The sequence below is a fragment of the Mus caroli genome, chromosome 8 (genome assembly GCF_900094665.2).
Source record: "Mus caroli chromosome 8, CAROLI_EIJ_v1.1, whole genome shotgun sequence".
Taxonomy (NCBI): domain Eukaryota; kingdom Metazoa; phylum Chordata; class Mammalia; order Rodentia; family Muridae; genus Mus; species Mus caroli.
Window position 1 is genome coordinate 97770291 of NC_034577.1, and position 16815 is coordinate 97787105.

A 16815-nucleotide genomic window follows, 5' to 3' on the forward strand; every position below is an offset into this window, starting at 1 on the left:
GAGTCAGATCTCGTTACGGATGGTTGTGAGCCACCATGTGGTTGCTGGGATTTGATCTCTGGACCTTTGGAAGAGCAGTCGGGTGCTCTTACCCACTGAGCCATCTCACCAGCCCCGAATCCTTACATTCCTGAGGGGATGAGTTGGGGAAGTGCCGCTTGGCAGAGGTGAGCTGTGGTGTAAGAGAGAGAGAGGCAAGACTGGGGCCGGAACCCTTGAATGTGTTTAACCACGTTCACCAAGCTGCAAGACTATTATCACGTCTCATGTCTGAGGCTGATGGCAGGCTTTACCCTGTTGATTGTGGTTGGCTCCCTGGAGTTACCATGGAGCTTGGAACACATTAGGCCAGGTAGAACCTGGGCAGGTAATCGCTGCCCCGATGTCTACAGTCAGCATGAATGACCTTACATCTGGGGGGACAGTCCTGGGTGATGATGGAGTGTCCTTTGTCCTGTTTACTCTCAGAAGTCAGGGTTAATTGAGCCTGAGTGAATTCTCTCCCTTCTGTGCCTTTGCTGGGCTCTCCTTACTGTACTTCTCTGGGTATTATCCCTGGCCTCCTTTGAGATGTTTTTGTTGATGTTGTTTTTTGAGACAGAGTCTCACTAGGAGTCCACTCTAGGCTCCAACTTGCTCTGTAGCCTCTTGACCCTCCTGCCTCCAAGTGTTGGGATTAAAGGGGTATGCCACCACACCTGGCCTCCTGGTTGGAATTAGTGGTTAGTTAGACTTTGTTTTGGACCAGGACATTTAAGAGAAGTTGGGAGAAAATCTGGTAACTTTAATGCAAATAAGTTTCCTGTCCTTGGGATTCCCCCCAGAGCCTCCTTTCAACACAGGTGCACATATCTATGGCATTAGGAACACAGGCTGGGGCGTTGTTTGTGTAGTAATGACCTTTTGAGCTCCTGGTCCTTGCAGGAGTAGGGGTAGGTGACCTGTTAGGGGAGTACAGCTTATTTCAGTTTATGACAAGTGGGGACATAATGTGGAGGTTTTGTTTGTTTTTTACTTTCATTTTTTTCCTTTTGGTTCAAGACAAGGTGTCTCTGTGTAAAACTCTGGAACTCTGTATAAGATCAAGCTGGTCTTGAACCCAGGAATTTGCCTGCCTCTGCCTCCCAAATGATGGGACTATAGGAGGGAGGTTCTTGAGTCTGGCTTTAGACTTCTTCCTTTGTTCAAACCTCTTCTGTTAGTATCCTTGTGGTTCTGAGGCCCTTGTCTACGGAATTGATCTTTTGCTAGTAGCTGTAGCTACTTCCTGTTAATCTTCACTTAATAGCCAGGTAACCTAGGTGACAGAGACCACAGCCTCTTGTCTGTTCCTAGCCATGTGGCTGGGCCACATCCTTTACCTATCTGTGTTTCTGCTATTTCATTTATGAACAAGAGTTGCTAAATGCCTCCTACTGTATACACCTGACTAGGTGTATCCAACCCAGGGCTTCTGTAGCTAATAAACAGTACATTATAGTTCTTGTCCTCAGCTTTCAAGAGATGGACACAAATAGCGACCTATCAGAGTGAACCCATGTGTCCTTGGCAACAGAGGGTAGCTTGTCCATGCCCTGTTTCTAAAGCTATGGTGACATCTCCTGCGGGTGTGGTTGTTTCACAAGCTTGTAGTCCTTTCTAGTTTTGTGGACACCCATCAAAGGTATCATCAACCTCATACATGAGACATGTTAATATTTTACATCAAAGGAGGGCATTCCAGCATTGCATTGCCCAATGCCATCTAAGAAAATGACCTGGGGAGAGGTTTTCTGGGTGGTGACATCTGTGAAGACTTTAGAAAGGAATACTGAACCACAAAACAAGAGACTGTCTACTCCAGTCCCCTCATCCTGCAGATGAAACTTTTTTTTTTTAAAGATTTATTTAGTATATGGAAGTACACTGTAGCTGTCTTCAGACACACCAGAAGAGGGCATTGGATCCCATTACAGATGGTTGTGAGCCACCATGTGGTTGCTGGGATTTGAACTCAGGACCCCCAGAAAAGCAATCACTGCTCTTAATGGCTAAGCCATCTCTCCAGCCCAGGGTGAAACTTTTTATCTTCTGGTCTTCAGAGTTTGGGTCAGAAAATACAGAGGTCTTTTTGGGATACACAGTAGCAGTGTAGTCCCCTGGAGCTCGGAAGGAAAACTCTGATCAGACCTTTGTTCCCTTGAGCCAACCACCTGTGTGTAAATAACTGGTCCTTCAAGTACAGCTGAACAGAGGTCTCAGCATTGCCTGTGGAACCTCTCTCCTCAAGGATACTCAGAGAAGAGGTTTGAACAAAGGAGGCAGTCCAAAAAAAGAAAAAGAAAACCCCCTGTTCTTCATGTCCTGCCTTGTGCATGGTATGAGCAGGGCTCTATTTCCAAACAGTTTCCCAGGGACTGGATCACCCATTAGTTACTAAAGCAGTCAACCATGGTCAGCTGCCCTTGGTGACAGGACCCTGTCCTGGAGCCCCAGCATTTTCTGTGATGTTCAGAGGCTTCTGAGGTTCCTTGTCTCTACCCACTCACATTCCAGAGACGGCCACCCTAGTGGAAGAAGAAATGGGATCCTTCAAGTGAGGCTGGCCTTGGCCCGATGGCAATTACTGGAAAAGAATGTAGCTAAGGCTCCCGCTTGCCCGCCCGCCCACGTGACCAGAGGCTTTCACCAACCCCGCTTTTATTTGTATCGAATTGTTTCCCAGGGGTTTTCTGCTGTTAGCTACTACATCTGCCAAGCCTGCTAGAAGATGGGGTGCTTAACAATGAATACAAAATTTAGGCATACTAAAAAGACATTCTTGTTTTTTGTCACTTAAAGAATTTATTTTAATTGTAATCAGCAAAGAAACAATAATGTCACACACACACACACCCTTCTTGGGTGGGTAGTTTAAGGCAGTCTGATGTATTCCAGGCTGGCCTCCAATCTGCTATGTAGCCCAGGATGACCTTGAATTTCTGGTTCTCTTTCCACTTTCAAGTGCTAGGATTGAGACCAACCCTCCCCTACTCCCTATTGGTAATTTAACTCAAAACTTTACATGTGTTATAGGCAAATGCTCTACTACAGAGCTGTATTTAGGGGGAAAAAAGCCCACCTCAACCCCTCTTCTATCAGTTTTCTCCAGTTATCATTCATGCCCATAATAGAGGTACTAGCACGGGCTAGTCTATGTATGCAAAGTTTTCGATTGCATTGCCAACAATTGGGGTGGGGCAGAGATAGTCTTGAATAGCAGTGAAGAGCCCTCATTTAGGGGTGAACCAATTAAGCTCTGAACTCAGCAGTGTATAATTTCAGGAAAAGAAAGCCCATGCTGAAGGGGCCTCAGCAAGGCTGGGATGGGGGCAGGGAGAAGTTGCCCCATCCCTCCCCAGTAGCTCAGTGGCATATCAGTCCATGGGATGTATGTAACAGCAGGAGCATAAACCTAACCCCATGAGGTTGTCCTCTGATCCCCATATATCCCCTGCCACATACCCCTGTGCACATATATAAGGGACTAGAGGACGAAAAGGATTAAATGGGTAAAAATGCTTGCTGCCCAGCCTGGCAGCCTGAGTTTGATCCCAGGGACCCACATGGAAGGAGAGACTTGATGCCTGCAAGCTGTCATCATCTCACCCCCCCCCACACACACAAACACACAGAGACAGACAGACAGACAAACCCATACATACAAAAATTAAAGCCTAAGGAAACACAGGCAAAGACCACCACCAGGGCAAAGACCCTCTATAGAGAGGCAAGGAATGCAATCAAGGAGCAAGAGATCCCAGACTGCCTTCTAAATCCCAGCCTTGCCGATTTCCCCATCTGTAAAAAGAGGATGTGCCAGAGGCGTGGTGGCGCACACCTTTAGTCCCAGCACTCAGGAGGCAGAGGCAGGCAGATAGATCTCTGTGAGTTCGAGACCAGCCTGGTCTACAGAGTGAGCTTTAGGACAGCCAGGGCTACGTACAGAGAAGAGACCCAGTCTGAAAAAGCAAGATATAGAAAGCAAAGCATGCCCAATATATCAACTGTATAAAGTTCTGGGTTTGAATGGTTTCATGTTTGTGAAGTGCTTAAAATGGAGCCTGGAACGATAGTGTTCTGCAAATATTTAAAATGTGGCCAAAGTAGTTGACAAGAGTAATTGAAAGTATTAGTTCAGACTTTCCAATCATGGGATTGCAGGTATGCACTACCACGCCCAGTTTGAGGTTGTGGGGTTTCCTGGTAATGATGATGGTGGTGACTACTGTGGTAGGTTTTCCAATTAAGAGACAGATGCTCAGGGGTCTTAATTCCCATGGGGACCAGTGCACAGCACAGCTGGTTAAGGAAAGGTGTCCCACTGGGTGAGGTTGACTTAGTCCCTTGCCAGCTTTCTTTATTCAGTACCTTCCCCTGCGGAAACATCAATGTACACCCAGCTCCTTGGGCTGATCTTGGTGTTCTCAGAGTTCTGCATAGCCGAGCCCCGTGGAAGACAACTTCTAGAACCTTCCTGGAGCCGACGAGCCCCTCCAACTTTCCCTTATTTCTCAGCCCAGGGGATCTGGTTTTACAGAAAGATAATGAGCCTTAACCAGCACCTGGAAATTCAGGTCGGGCCTCTCTTGTCATACTTCCAAGGTGTCACTTCTCCAAGGGTGAGGCCGAGCCGCCATTAAGAGGTGCCTTGAGCAGGTTAATTGCCTCGCACCAGGTTATTTACCAAGCCTCTCGCTCTCTTTTGCTACCACCCTCGGCAGGTCCAGTCATGTTCCTGTTGGTTTTTCACTGGCTAGATTTGTGCGGGCTGGAGAAAGGAATCAAGGCCAGCTCCTGTTCCCTGCTTATGTGACAGGCCCCCAAAGATGACTCAGATGCCCTCCCCCTCCCCCCAGTACCTGTGCTGCAGGTTGGGAGGGTTTCTTTAAGAGCGTCTTTAAATGTTCCTAATCGGGACTTTAAAAGTGCTAACTGGGGACTAGGGGAGATGGCTGAGCCTGTAAAGTGCTTGCTGTGCCCTGAAGAAAGTCTGCCACTCTCTGTGTAGGACTTGTAGTCTCAGTATGCGCAGGCAGATAACCAGATGGAGTTCTGGTGCTTGCTGGCTAGCCAGCCTGTCTTACTTGTCGAGTTCCAGGCCAATGAGAGACTCTAGTCTTACAAAACAAGGCGGATAACATCGACTACATAGACAGACAGACAGACAGACTCTCTCTGTCTCTCTTTCCTACACATCCATTCTTCCCATAAGAAAGGATAGTTGCTTCAAGTTTAGACAGATCCTCCTGTGACTGTCATCTCTCATTTGCCTTTTGTTCCGAAGTGTGTATTTTTGCCAGTCAGACTGGTGGTGCCTGCACCCTCCCTCTTCTTGCTCACTGAAACAACATTCATATCTATTTTCTCTGTCAAGTACAGGGGCTTTGGGCTTCTGAGATGTTTACAAGGGTGACCCCTGGTGGAAGAAATGAGCACTGTAGCACAGGCATCTCCTCCTGGGGCAGAAAGTGTTGCGTCCACCTGAATGTAGAGGTGCCTACCTTTGAGAAAGAGGCAGGGGAGTAGGGATTTTCCTGAGAGAATGCTTAGGCAAAGTAGAAGTTCTGTTGTGGGAGTGATTGATGGGCAATTGTTTGAAAGTCTGAAAGTAAGCTAACTTCTGAGATTTGTTGTGAATTCACTCAAATGTACCCTCTGAGAGTTTTTCTATTACACTTCTCTTTGTGTGTACACACACACACACACACACACACACACCCCTTGTGCCCATGAGCACAAAATGTCCCATGGCATGCCCGAGAAGGTCTGAGGATAGCTTACAAGTCCGTTCTCTTAGCTGGGTAGTGCTAGTATACACCTTTAATCCTAGCACTCGAGGCAGAGGCAGAGGCGGGAGGATCTCTGAGTTCAAGGCCAGCCTGGTCTATAGAGTGAGTTCCAGGATGGCCAGGGCTACACAGAGCCCAGTCTTGAAACCCTACTCCCCAACCCTCCCATACACAGTTAGTTCTCTTATCCTTTGAGTGAGTTCTTTCACTGTGGGGTTCCAGCAATGGAGCTCAGGATTGGCTGTAAGCATGCTTGCCTGCTCAGCCATCTAGGTGCCTTGGGTTTTTGAGGCAGGGTTTCCTACAGCCTCAGATTTGCTTACCTCTGGAAATGTAACCAGTGTTCCTTGCCCCCATACCTGTTTTGTTTGTGTGTGGTGTATGTGTGTGAGTGGGTCTGATGTTTGCATAAGTGCAGGTACAGATGTGCCGTGGAGGGGTATAGAGGTCAGAGGCCAACTTTGGCACTCGGTTCTTCTGTTCCATCTTGCTTTGAGGCAGGGTCTCTTGTCTCTGTAGACTTGGCTGCATACATTGAGCTAGCTGGCCCATGAGCTTCTGGGTGAATCTCCCATCTTGCCGCAGGAGCACCAGGCTTACAGAGGCACATTACCACATCTTGCTCTACCTGAGTTTAAGGGTCTGAACTTTGGTCACCATGCCACGCTGCAAGCACTCTGACCCGATGAGACATTTCCCCGTCTGGTTTCATATTAAGTAATCTCTCTTTTGCTTTCACTCTGAAAATGAAAGATTGCTTTATAGACAAGATACTCATTGACAATTAAGTGAAGAAAACCAACCAACCAAACAAACAAACAAAAAGCCACCCAGACTCCAAATGTCAGTTGCCCTGTATTTGGGAAGAATCTAATGATGAGGCCAAGGCTCTCCGGGTAGGGTTGTTCATTACCAGTTCTTGGTTTGTTGCGTTGGTGTGTATTTTGTATGATGTGCTAGGTGACTCAGGTTTCCTTTCTGGAGAAGAAATGTCCTGTCTGCGATCTGTCCACTTTCCTAATCTCTGTGATCTCCATCCTGTAGTGAGATTTGAAGGATGCACTGGCCGGCCAAGGACAGCCTTCTTTTCAGAAGACTCCCGATTCAAAGTGGCGACAGACGGTACCATCACAGTCAAGCGGCATCTAAAGCTCCATAAACTGGAGACCAGTTTCCTTGTCCACGCCTGGGACTCCAGTCATAGGAAGCTGTCTACCAAAGTGACGCTGAAGTCCATGGGGCACCACCATCACCGGCACCACCACCGCGTACGTACTTGGGGGTATTTCTCCGATATGTGTGTATTTTTCAGGGAGCTGTCTAATCTGGGGGGAGGCATAGTCTTGGCACTGGAGACTTGTTGGGTGAGATAATTTTATGGGAAGACTCTGGGATGCTACGTGGCATCCCTGATGCCTGGAATACCTGCAGAAGAATCTCCGTAAACTCATGATTCTTAGGGTGGGGGTGGCAAAAATACCCCCCATTGAGGACAGTCTTTCATTCTGACTGAATCCATTCCTATTGGGCTTGGGGTTTGCTGTTGGGTTCTGTGGCTCTGGTAGTATGGGTTAATGAGGAAGACACTGGCCCTGCCTGGATTGTTAGCCCACAGTTGTTTTCTCTCTGACAACAACCCCAGGGACACCAGAGGGGTCATTTCACCTGTGCAGACTGAGTGAATTTACACACAGGAGACACCGAGAACGTGCAATACACTTGGTATCCACAAGGACCATCTTCTTCCTTTATGAATATGAAAATCTAAATGCTCAGTAGGGGTGAGGATATTTGCCTATAGCCAGCATGTCCTCCTGCTAATGCACCTCTACTTAAGATAATGCTCAACTCATTACTCTATGCGACAGTCACTGTTGCACCCTTATTAGTAAGTCTGCATATGTCCTGCACGGACAGAGTTGTTCTCACAGTTATTTTGGTTTGAGCCCAGGTTGGCTTCAAACTCATAGTCTCTTGATCTGGGATTGTGGGTGTGTACTAATATGTTTGATACAGGGTTGGTTCTCCCTCGTTTTTCTTTTCTTTTTTTGGACAGGATTTCTTATAGCCACGATGGTGCCCAGCTCACTGTACTGCAGAAGATAACTTCTAATTTTTTATCTCCCGAGTGATAGGGTTGTAAGCTTGTGCCATCACAAGCTTGGGTTTGCGGGGCTCTAGGGATTAAATACAGGGGTTCATGCATGCTAGACTTAGTACTCTGCCAACTGAGCTACACCCCCTACTCTAGATACCTTTAAAAAAAAATCTTGCAGAATCCTTTCTGTCCCCCTTTTTGTTTTATTTAAAGGATGGTTTTGTGTAGCCAAGATTGTCCCCAAACTTGATATATAGCCCAGGATGGCCTTGAACTCCTAATCCTCCAAAGTGTGGGATTACAGGCATGTACAACCATATTTGGCTTTGAAAAAAAATCATTTCTATCTGCTCTTGGTTGACTACCTATGTGAACCTAAGCTATGGAGGGAGGGCTGAGTGGAAGGTTAGAGTCTTATCAAATACTCTCTGTTGGCCTTGCCTTCTTGGAGGGAGAATGTGTGTCTTATTTAGCAAGGAGGTGGAAGGAAGACCAGTCCCTTTTTAGAGCTGAAGAGACAGCTGTAGGTTTTGTTCCCAAAACCTCCATTAGGTACCATAGAACAGCCAGGACTCCAGCTGTAGGAGACACAGGCTCCCTTTCGGGCCTCTGCGGTGCTTACACATGAATGGTGCCTTCAATTCATGCAAACATACACAGAGATGATAAACAGATTGCTTGTTTGTTTTAAGTCTTCTTTGCACTGTCGTTATGCTTCTCCTGATGTTTGCAGTGCTGCTCTTAGGTCCTGCGCTGTCCCGAAAACCCGTACAGTGAAGAGGCTGATACACAGATTGTGTGTGGTCTAGATTCTGCTTGGGAATGTCCCTGGAGGATGTCACCAAAAGCCACATAAATGCTTCTGTCCATTTTGAGAATGGTCTCTGGGCACTTCCTATGGTGTCTCTCTAGGGGACATTGTAGACACACTTTGATTTCTGCTCCCGGGGCGTGGATTGTGCCAAAGCCTTTAAAGTTGATTTCTGTTCTGTTCTCTGAAGACTCTTGAGATTCCTGAGATTTAATAATCCCCGGATGTAGTTTTCCTCTCTGGAATTAGAGAAGTGAAGAACTTAGTTCTGTTATGTTAGTTATGGCTTCCTGAGACCCAAGCCCCAGCTTGCTGGCGGTCAAGCATGCATGTGTGTTCAGCACTGTAAGTCCCCACCAGGCAGTTGACTGTGGGAGCTTTCTAAGACCAAGAACAGTTTGGAGGTTGTCCTTCCCCTGGCCCCCTCACCCTCATCTTTCCCTCTGCTGACTTCACTCTTCATTTTTGCTATATCAAGTCTGCATTTTGGAAACGCCCAAGCCAGGTGTGGTGGTTCACACCTCTTCTGTTTGTTTCGTTGGTTTTTGTTTTTCAAGACAGGGTTTCTCATATGTAGCCCTGGCTGGCCTGGAACTCACAGTTTAAACCAGGCTGTCACTGAACTCAGAAATCTGCTTGTCTCTGCCTCCCAAGTGCTGGTTTACATAGTAAGTTTCAGGCCAGCCGGGACTATGCTGTGAAGCCCTATCTCAACAAAACAAAACAAAACAAATCCCCATTTTAGATATTGGGACAGTTCTCACAGAAGGTATGTGATCCTCTGGAGACAGAGGGGGAGCTATTCTGGTAGCCAGGTAGCCAGTCCCAGAGCCAGCCTTTAGCTCATGCTGGCTTTTTTCTGTAGGTAACACATGCAGGGATGGTAAGACTGTGTGTGTGGCAGGTATGTGAGACTGAGTTCTAGAATACTTGGTCACATTTTATGTCTGTCTTTCCTGTTTCGATTCTTGGGGGCAGGGGGGACCAATCCAGAAGGGCTGAAAATGTAGCTCAGTTGATGAGTCCTGATTTAGAGTGCATGAGGCCCTGGTTTCTATTCCCTACCATCACATAAATGCACCCATCATCCATCCTTTGTTGAGTGGAGGCAGGAGGACCTGAAGTTCAAGATCTCCGATGGCCGCATAATTTGAAGCCAGACTGGGCTTCATGAGATTGTTTCTAAAAATGTTCCAACCAAACAACAGACAGAGAGGAAAGAGGGCCTGACTAGAACTTGGCAGCTGTGGTCTCTGTTGATGTAGTGTCTTCCTGGGGAGGGTAAGGATGAAATCTTGTAGAAACTTTGTTACCACGAATCATTCTAAAACACTTAAAACAATCCAGGAGGTGTCGCCTTTCATCTTAGGCTTTCCTGTTTCCCTGAGTGTGCAGGAAGTTATCCTTATTGCACATGAGAACGGTTCAATGCAAGTCTCCAGGTAATTTTTGATTCCTAGCCCAGCTGCTTCTGTTAGAACAAATGCAACCCTTACAGATATAACACAATAAGATTAACATGTTTGTATCGATCTCAGAAATAGTTCTTAATAGCAATTCCCCAAACTCGTTGATTGATAGCTCCACTTTGGTGAGCTGTATCCCTAGGAAAACAAAAGAAGGGAAGCTTAGAACTCCCAAATAGCTAGTTACTGAATTACTTCTGACGTTATCAGTGTATGGCTTAAAGGGCATGTACTATATAAGTTTGAAATAACTTTTAAATACAATTGTCAAATGTCTGGACCCACAAATTTTGTATGCACAGTGATTATTTGAATGCTAAACATTAAGAATTTAATGAGAACAACCTGGTGGTGATGGCACATGCCTTCAATTTCAGCACTTGGAAGGCAGATGCAGGTGGATTTCTCTGAGTTCAAGGCCAGCCTGGTCTGCAGAACAAGTTCCAGGATAGCAAAGGGCTACACAGAGAAATCCTATCTCAAACAAACCAACCAACAAACAACAACAACAAAACATACTAACACTGGGTGGTGGTGGTGGTGGTGAGGTTTGCTTGGGTTTTTAGCTCTGGAGGTTCAAGCCCAAATGATACTTTATTCTGTCCTTTAATTGGGGTAGCACACAGGAGAGTAAACTACTTGTCTTATGATCCAGAAAGCAAAGGTGAGACTCGGGTCTCAATATCTTCTGTGATCTGAAGGCCTCTCATTAGCCACTAAGTTAGGAACCAAGCTTTTAGGCATAGGAACTATTGTGGGAAGTCAGCGTCCAGACAACAGTATGTTCATTTCTTTGGCTTATGCTTTAATTGTTCATTTTGAATGGTACAGGTAATTTGTCATTGAGAATGAGTCACTAAATTCAAGATGGTGGACGTCGGTGGGATGGATGAACTGTTAGACCCGTATGTCTTCTGCATTACCTCATTTTGTTAATCTTCTTTTCTCTTAGGACCCCGTCTCTGAATCCAACCCAGAGCTGCTCATGTTTCCCAGCGTGTACCCAGGTCTCAGAAGACAGAAACGAGACTGGGTCATCCCTCCCATCAGCTGCCCCGAAAATGAAAAGGGCGAATTCCCAAAGAACCTGGTTCAGGTAGGGGAGGAAGTTGGTGGCAGGCTCTGTCCTCTTGAGAGAAGAGAAAATGAAAAGACCCCATGTTGAGATCTTTCCTGGCCAGTTCTGATCTTCTTCTGTTTTGTGTTCAGATCAAATCCAACAGGGACAAAGAAACAAAGGTTTTCTACAGCATCACCGGCCAAGGAGCTGACAAACCCCCTGTTGGTGTTTTCATCATTGAGAGGGAGACAGGCTGGCTGAAAGTGACACAGCCTCTGGATAGAGAAGCCATTGCCAAGTACATCGTGAGTATTTTTTGTAGACACTTGTTGGCCACTGGGTAACGGTTGTCAAATTTTGGGAGCAGCTGGTGTTTTATCCCCAGTTTGGATGCCCTGGACATATAAGTAGCTTAACTTATCTTAAAGTTGTGATGGTTAGTTGTTGATATTGTAGGGATTCCTCACATCATACATGAGCTTAGATGGAAGCTGTCGGAGTAGGCCTGGAGGAATGGCTCAGTGGTTAAGAACATTTGGTGCCCTTGAAGAGAATCTTGTGTTTAGTTCCCAGCATTCACATGGGTAGCTCACAACCACCTGAAACTCCAGCTCTGGGTGTTCTGACACCGTATGACCTCCCTTGATAACTGCACAAAAGTGTATGTGAACACACACACGCACACACACAGAGGCAGAGACAGGGATAGAGAGAGACAGAGACATACATACATATACATGCTGGGGACTAGCCTGCTCTAACAGGTATGGAGGTGGAGGAGCCTTGGATAAAGCTAAAGGCTGATGATAGCTTCATAACTCTTCTTGCTGTTCTGGGGGTGAGAAGCTGTCTGGCAATTTAACTCTCTCTCACTATTCTGTGGTTAAAGGCTCATGTTTTCTGGCAATTAACTCCTGCTGATAGCAGCAGGGGATTAAGAAAAGAAGTTAGTTGCTTAGGCTGGCTCTTCTTTGACTCTGAGGCTGAGAGTTCTGTTAACTCTTTGTGGGCCAGAGAGAAAGGAAAAGAGTCAGGCCCACAGAAAAGACTCTTCACTCTGGATGAAGCAGAGAAAAGAATCTCCAACAAATCTTTATTTCTGTTCTCAGTATTCACACATTCTCTGAAAATTACCTCATACAGCTATCAGGTAGAATTGTTACAGCAGGATAATTGATTACATGATTTTTTTTATTTTTATTTTTATTTTTTTCCATTTTTGGTTTTTCGAGACAGGGTTTCCTCTGTGTAGCCCTGGCTGTCCTGGAACTCACTCTGTAGACCAGGCTGGCCTTGAACTCAGAAATCCACCTGCCTCTGCTTCCCAAGTGCTAGGATTAAAGGTGTGCACCACCGCTGCTCGGTTTACATGATTTTCTAAACACTTTTCCGTTCTATAAGTTCATAGTATATTTAAGGCAATAGTTCATGTCATAAGGTTTAAGGAGTTAGAGCAGAAATGTTTAATCTCTTCCCATTAAGATAGTATCTGACTAAACATCTGTTATCTATCTTCTAGATCTATAAGTTCAATATAAGTAATTAATTTTTTATCACAAATTAGCACGGTTTTGTGGAGATAAATCACCTACCTCTTTTTAAAGTTTTATATAGATAAACTAGTCAATATTTTATTTGTTGTCTTTGCATCTACAATAAATTATCCATTCCCAGTTTATGACCTTTCGTTACCAGTTAGTGACCTTGTTCCTAACCAGAAGGAATGTTTTCCTTGGTCATAAATTTGTTCCAAGCCTGCTTTCTTTTCCTAGTGCAATTAGCCTGTGACACATGAAGCGTTACAGGGCTCTGTTTGCAGCTTTTTCTTCTACAGGGGACTTGAGATTACTTGTATCAATTTAGGAATTCTGAAAATCATTATCAGGATTTATGTAATCATTAATTCTTCTACACAGCATTACTATATGAAAGCATATTTTTATATTGATTCTGCAGGAAATGTGCAGTGGGCACATTTCCTGCAGAATTGGGTGGGCTGATGCCCAGGAATCATTAGGCTATGTAATAGTGACAGGAAAGGCATATCAGCAGCAAGTTGCAATCCTGGGATGAATCCTCTAAGGACCCTATGTTCTCAGAGCTCACCCATTGCACTTATTCAGAAGGGTGGGCCATCTCCAGAAAGCTCACTTAGCCTTTCCTAGATGACTTCTGACATATACACATACATACACATAAAGTGAAAGATGTTGACTTGGCTCAGGAGATGGCTTAGTTGTTAAGAGCACTCACTGGTTGTTCTTGTAAAGGAACTGAGTGTGGTTTCCCATACTGACAAGGTAGCTTATAATCATCTATAACTCAGGTTCCAAGGAACTCAGTGTCCTCCATAGGTACCAGCTCACATATGGTACACATACCTACCTGGAGCCAAAACACTTATTATATACATAAAAAAGGGAGAAAGGTTGGGCACTAGAGAGATGGCTTAGCAGTTAAGAGCACTGGCTACTCCTTCAAAGGACCCTGGTTTAATTTGTAGCCCACATGGCAGCTCAGAACTGTCTGTAACTCCAGTTCCTAACGATTCGACACTCTTACTCAGACATGTATGTAGACAAAACACCAATGCACATAAAAAAATAAATAAATCTTTTTAAATTGGCGTTCTGCCTGTATGTATGACTGTACACCAGTAGAGGTCATCAGAGGTCATGGTGGTTATGAGTCACCATGTGGATGCTAGGAATTGAACAAAGGACCTGTAGCAGAGCAGGCAATGATATATATATATATATAAGAATGAAGACCAAAGTGTGGACACTGTGTCCCTTCTTAGAATTGGGAACAAAACACCCATGGAAGGAGTTACAGAGACAAAGTTTCGAGCTGTGATGAAAGGATGGACCATCTAGAGACTGCCNTATCCAGGGATCCANCCCATAATCAGCTTCCAAANGCTGACACCATTGCANANACTAGCAAGATTTTGCTGAAAGGACCCAAATATAGCTGTCTCTTGTGAGACTATGCCGGGGCCTAGCAAACACAGAAGTGGATGCTCACAGTCAGCTATTGGATGTATCACAGGGCTCCCAATGGAGAAGCTAGAGAAAGTACCCAAGGAGCTAAAGGGATCTGCAACCCTATAGTTGGAACAACATGATGAACTAACCAGTACCCCGGAGCTCTTGTCTCTAGCTGCATATGTATCGAAAGATGGCCTAGTGGGCCATCACTGGAAAGAGAGGCCCATTGGACTTGCAAACTTTATAGGCCCCAAGATAGGGGAATGCCAGGGCCAAAAGAATGGGAATGGGTGGGTAGGGAAGTGGGGGGTGGTATGGGGGAATGTTGGGATAGCATTGGAAATGTAATTGAGGAAAATATGTAATAAAAAATATTAAAAATTAAAAATTTTTTTTTTAATTTTTGACATTTTTTGACATTTTTTTAAATGTCAACTTTTTCTTGGGGAGAAATTTCTTACCTAGATGATACATATTCTGATAATAACTATAGGGAGTGAAGCACACTTCTGAGACTTGGTTGCAATGTGAACTTAGGGAGGAGGGAGATAATCTGTAGGTGCCAAATATAGAAAAATCTCAGGAAAATATTAGACTGAAATAGCCAGAGGGAAAATGACCCCAACTGAAATATGTGTGTTATGTGATAAATGGGCTGTCTGGCTGGTGGTTGTCTCTAGCTTTGAGACTTCATCATGAGTTCATTAAGCAGCAACACACAATGTGGAAAATTCTCACATGAAGGTGTCATAGTAGAAAGAGTGGAGGCTAGATGGAGCCGTTCTAGCCAGACTTACCACCCTGGATCTTCTTCCAAGTAACCCTCACTTGACTCTCTTGCAGCTCTATTCTCATGCCGTGTCATCAAATGGGGAAGCAGTGGAGGATCCCATGGAGATAGTGATCACAGTGACAGATCAGAATGACAACAGGCCAGAGTTCATCCAGGCGGTCTTTGAGGGATCCGTTGCAGAAGGCGCTCTTCCAGGTAAATTAGTCTCAAGGAACTGAGTACCCAGAAAGACATTTGGGTTCTTTAGACCTTGAAGGATGGGATTAGAGGTTGTGTCACTGAAGTTCCGATTTGCTCTTTGAAAGCCACCCTGAGAGATGAGGTGGAGGCATGAGGGAGCAAATATAAATTTCTACCTGTAGAAACACATATGAGCTTGGTGGTGCATGTATATAACTCCAGTTCTAAGGGATGTGATGCCCTCTTCTGGCCTTTAAGGGCATCTACAAGTGTACATACTACTATACTACTAGAAGAAGAAGGAGGAGGAGGAAAATAATAAGAAGAAATCTGAAAAGAAATCAGAACAGGAAGGATTTGGTAGCAATATTTATTTATTGCCAACACCATCTTCCTTTCCTCCTTACATCTGAATTGTAGGCATTGAAAGTTGAGTTCCCTGAACATGGCTCGTTTGGTGTGATGCCCCCTTGACTGGTAGCTTGATGAGAATTTTAGAAATAAAAACTGTGACAAAGTGTGCTTATCTTCTGGAACAGGATTGTTCTGAATAGTTGTGAGCAAATCCCAGGGTAGCCATTGCAACCCATTTAAGACCCCTCTCCTTTGACAGGAACCTCTGTGATGCAGGTCTCAGCCACCGATGCAGACGATGATGTCAACACCTACAACGCTGCCATCGCCTACACCATTGTCAGCCAGGATCCTGAGCTGCCTCACAAAAACATGTTCACTGTCAATAGGGACACCGGGGTCATCAGTGTGCTCACCTCCGGGCTGGACCGAGAGGTCAGGCAGGACTCAGGGGGATGGCAGAGGGGCTTGAAGGGCAAATAGACATTAAATCCCATGGACAGTGTAACCCTCTGCTAAGCCTAGTGGTCAGTTAGTGTAAGTGGCTTGGCTTTATATCTAAATACCTGTGCAGAAGCTCTGTGCCTGGGGACAGGCAGCCTGAGCAGTTAAGCACGTGGTCAAATACTTTTCTATACACAGTAAGCTGCACTGGGTTTGGGGTGACTGACGGGGAGTGGGTTCTGATTCCATGTGTTTTGGTGTCTACAGAGTTACCATACATACACTCTGGTGGTTCAGGCTGCTGACCTTCAAGGCGAAGGCTTGAGCACAACAGCCAAGGCTGTGATCACTGTCACGGATATTAATGACAACGCTCCTGTCTTCAACCCGAGCACGGTAACTCTCCAGCTTCTTTGTTCTATGAGGGGCCCTTCATTGCCTACGAGCTAAGTTTTGCCCCTGTGCCCTGGTGAACCCTTTAAAAACTCCTCCCCAGGTTAGTGAATGTGAGCTTCAGACTTAGAAACTAACATCCTGGAACAGCTACAACCTTTGAAACGCTTCTTCTATCTTTTGCCTGGGGCCATTGGCACATGATCGTGTATTGTATTGCCGAAAGCTCCTGAGGCCTTGCTGTCTCCTTACCTCAGCATCTCTATAGTATCCGTGGGTCTCACTTACTCCACACATTTCCTAAGTTTATATTCCACCCTGTGTTACCGGAGACCTGCCAGCTCAAAGCAGACAAGTTTTCTAGTCTGTGGAACTTACAATTTATAGGAAATATATAATTTTAGGAGGATGGATGA

The 16815-nt window shown here is 45.4% G+C and overlaps 1 protein-coding gene across 1 annotated transcript in view; it reads left to right on the plus strand.

Annotated features, from left to right (window-relative positions):
* Positions 1–16815, plus strand: part of Cdh1 (cadherin 1) — a 68944-nt gene that overhangs the window by 40795 nt on the left and 11334 nt on the right. Inside the window, exons 3-8 of the mRNA XM_021170407.1 lie at positions 6855–7078; positions 11138–11281; positions 11395–11550; positions 15079–15223; positions 15822–15997; positions 16274–16402. Coding sequence (XP_021026066.1) covers positions 6855–7078; positions 11138–11281; positions 11395–11550; positions 15079–15223; positions 15822–15997; positions 16274–16402 — 974 coding nt within the window. The remainder of the gene's footprint in view (positions 1–6854; positions 7079–11137; positions 11282–11394; positions 11551–15078; positions 15224–15821; positions 15998–16273; positions 16403–16815) is intronic.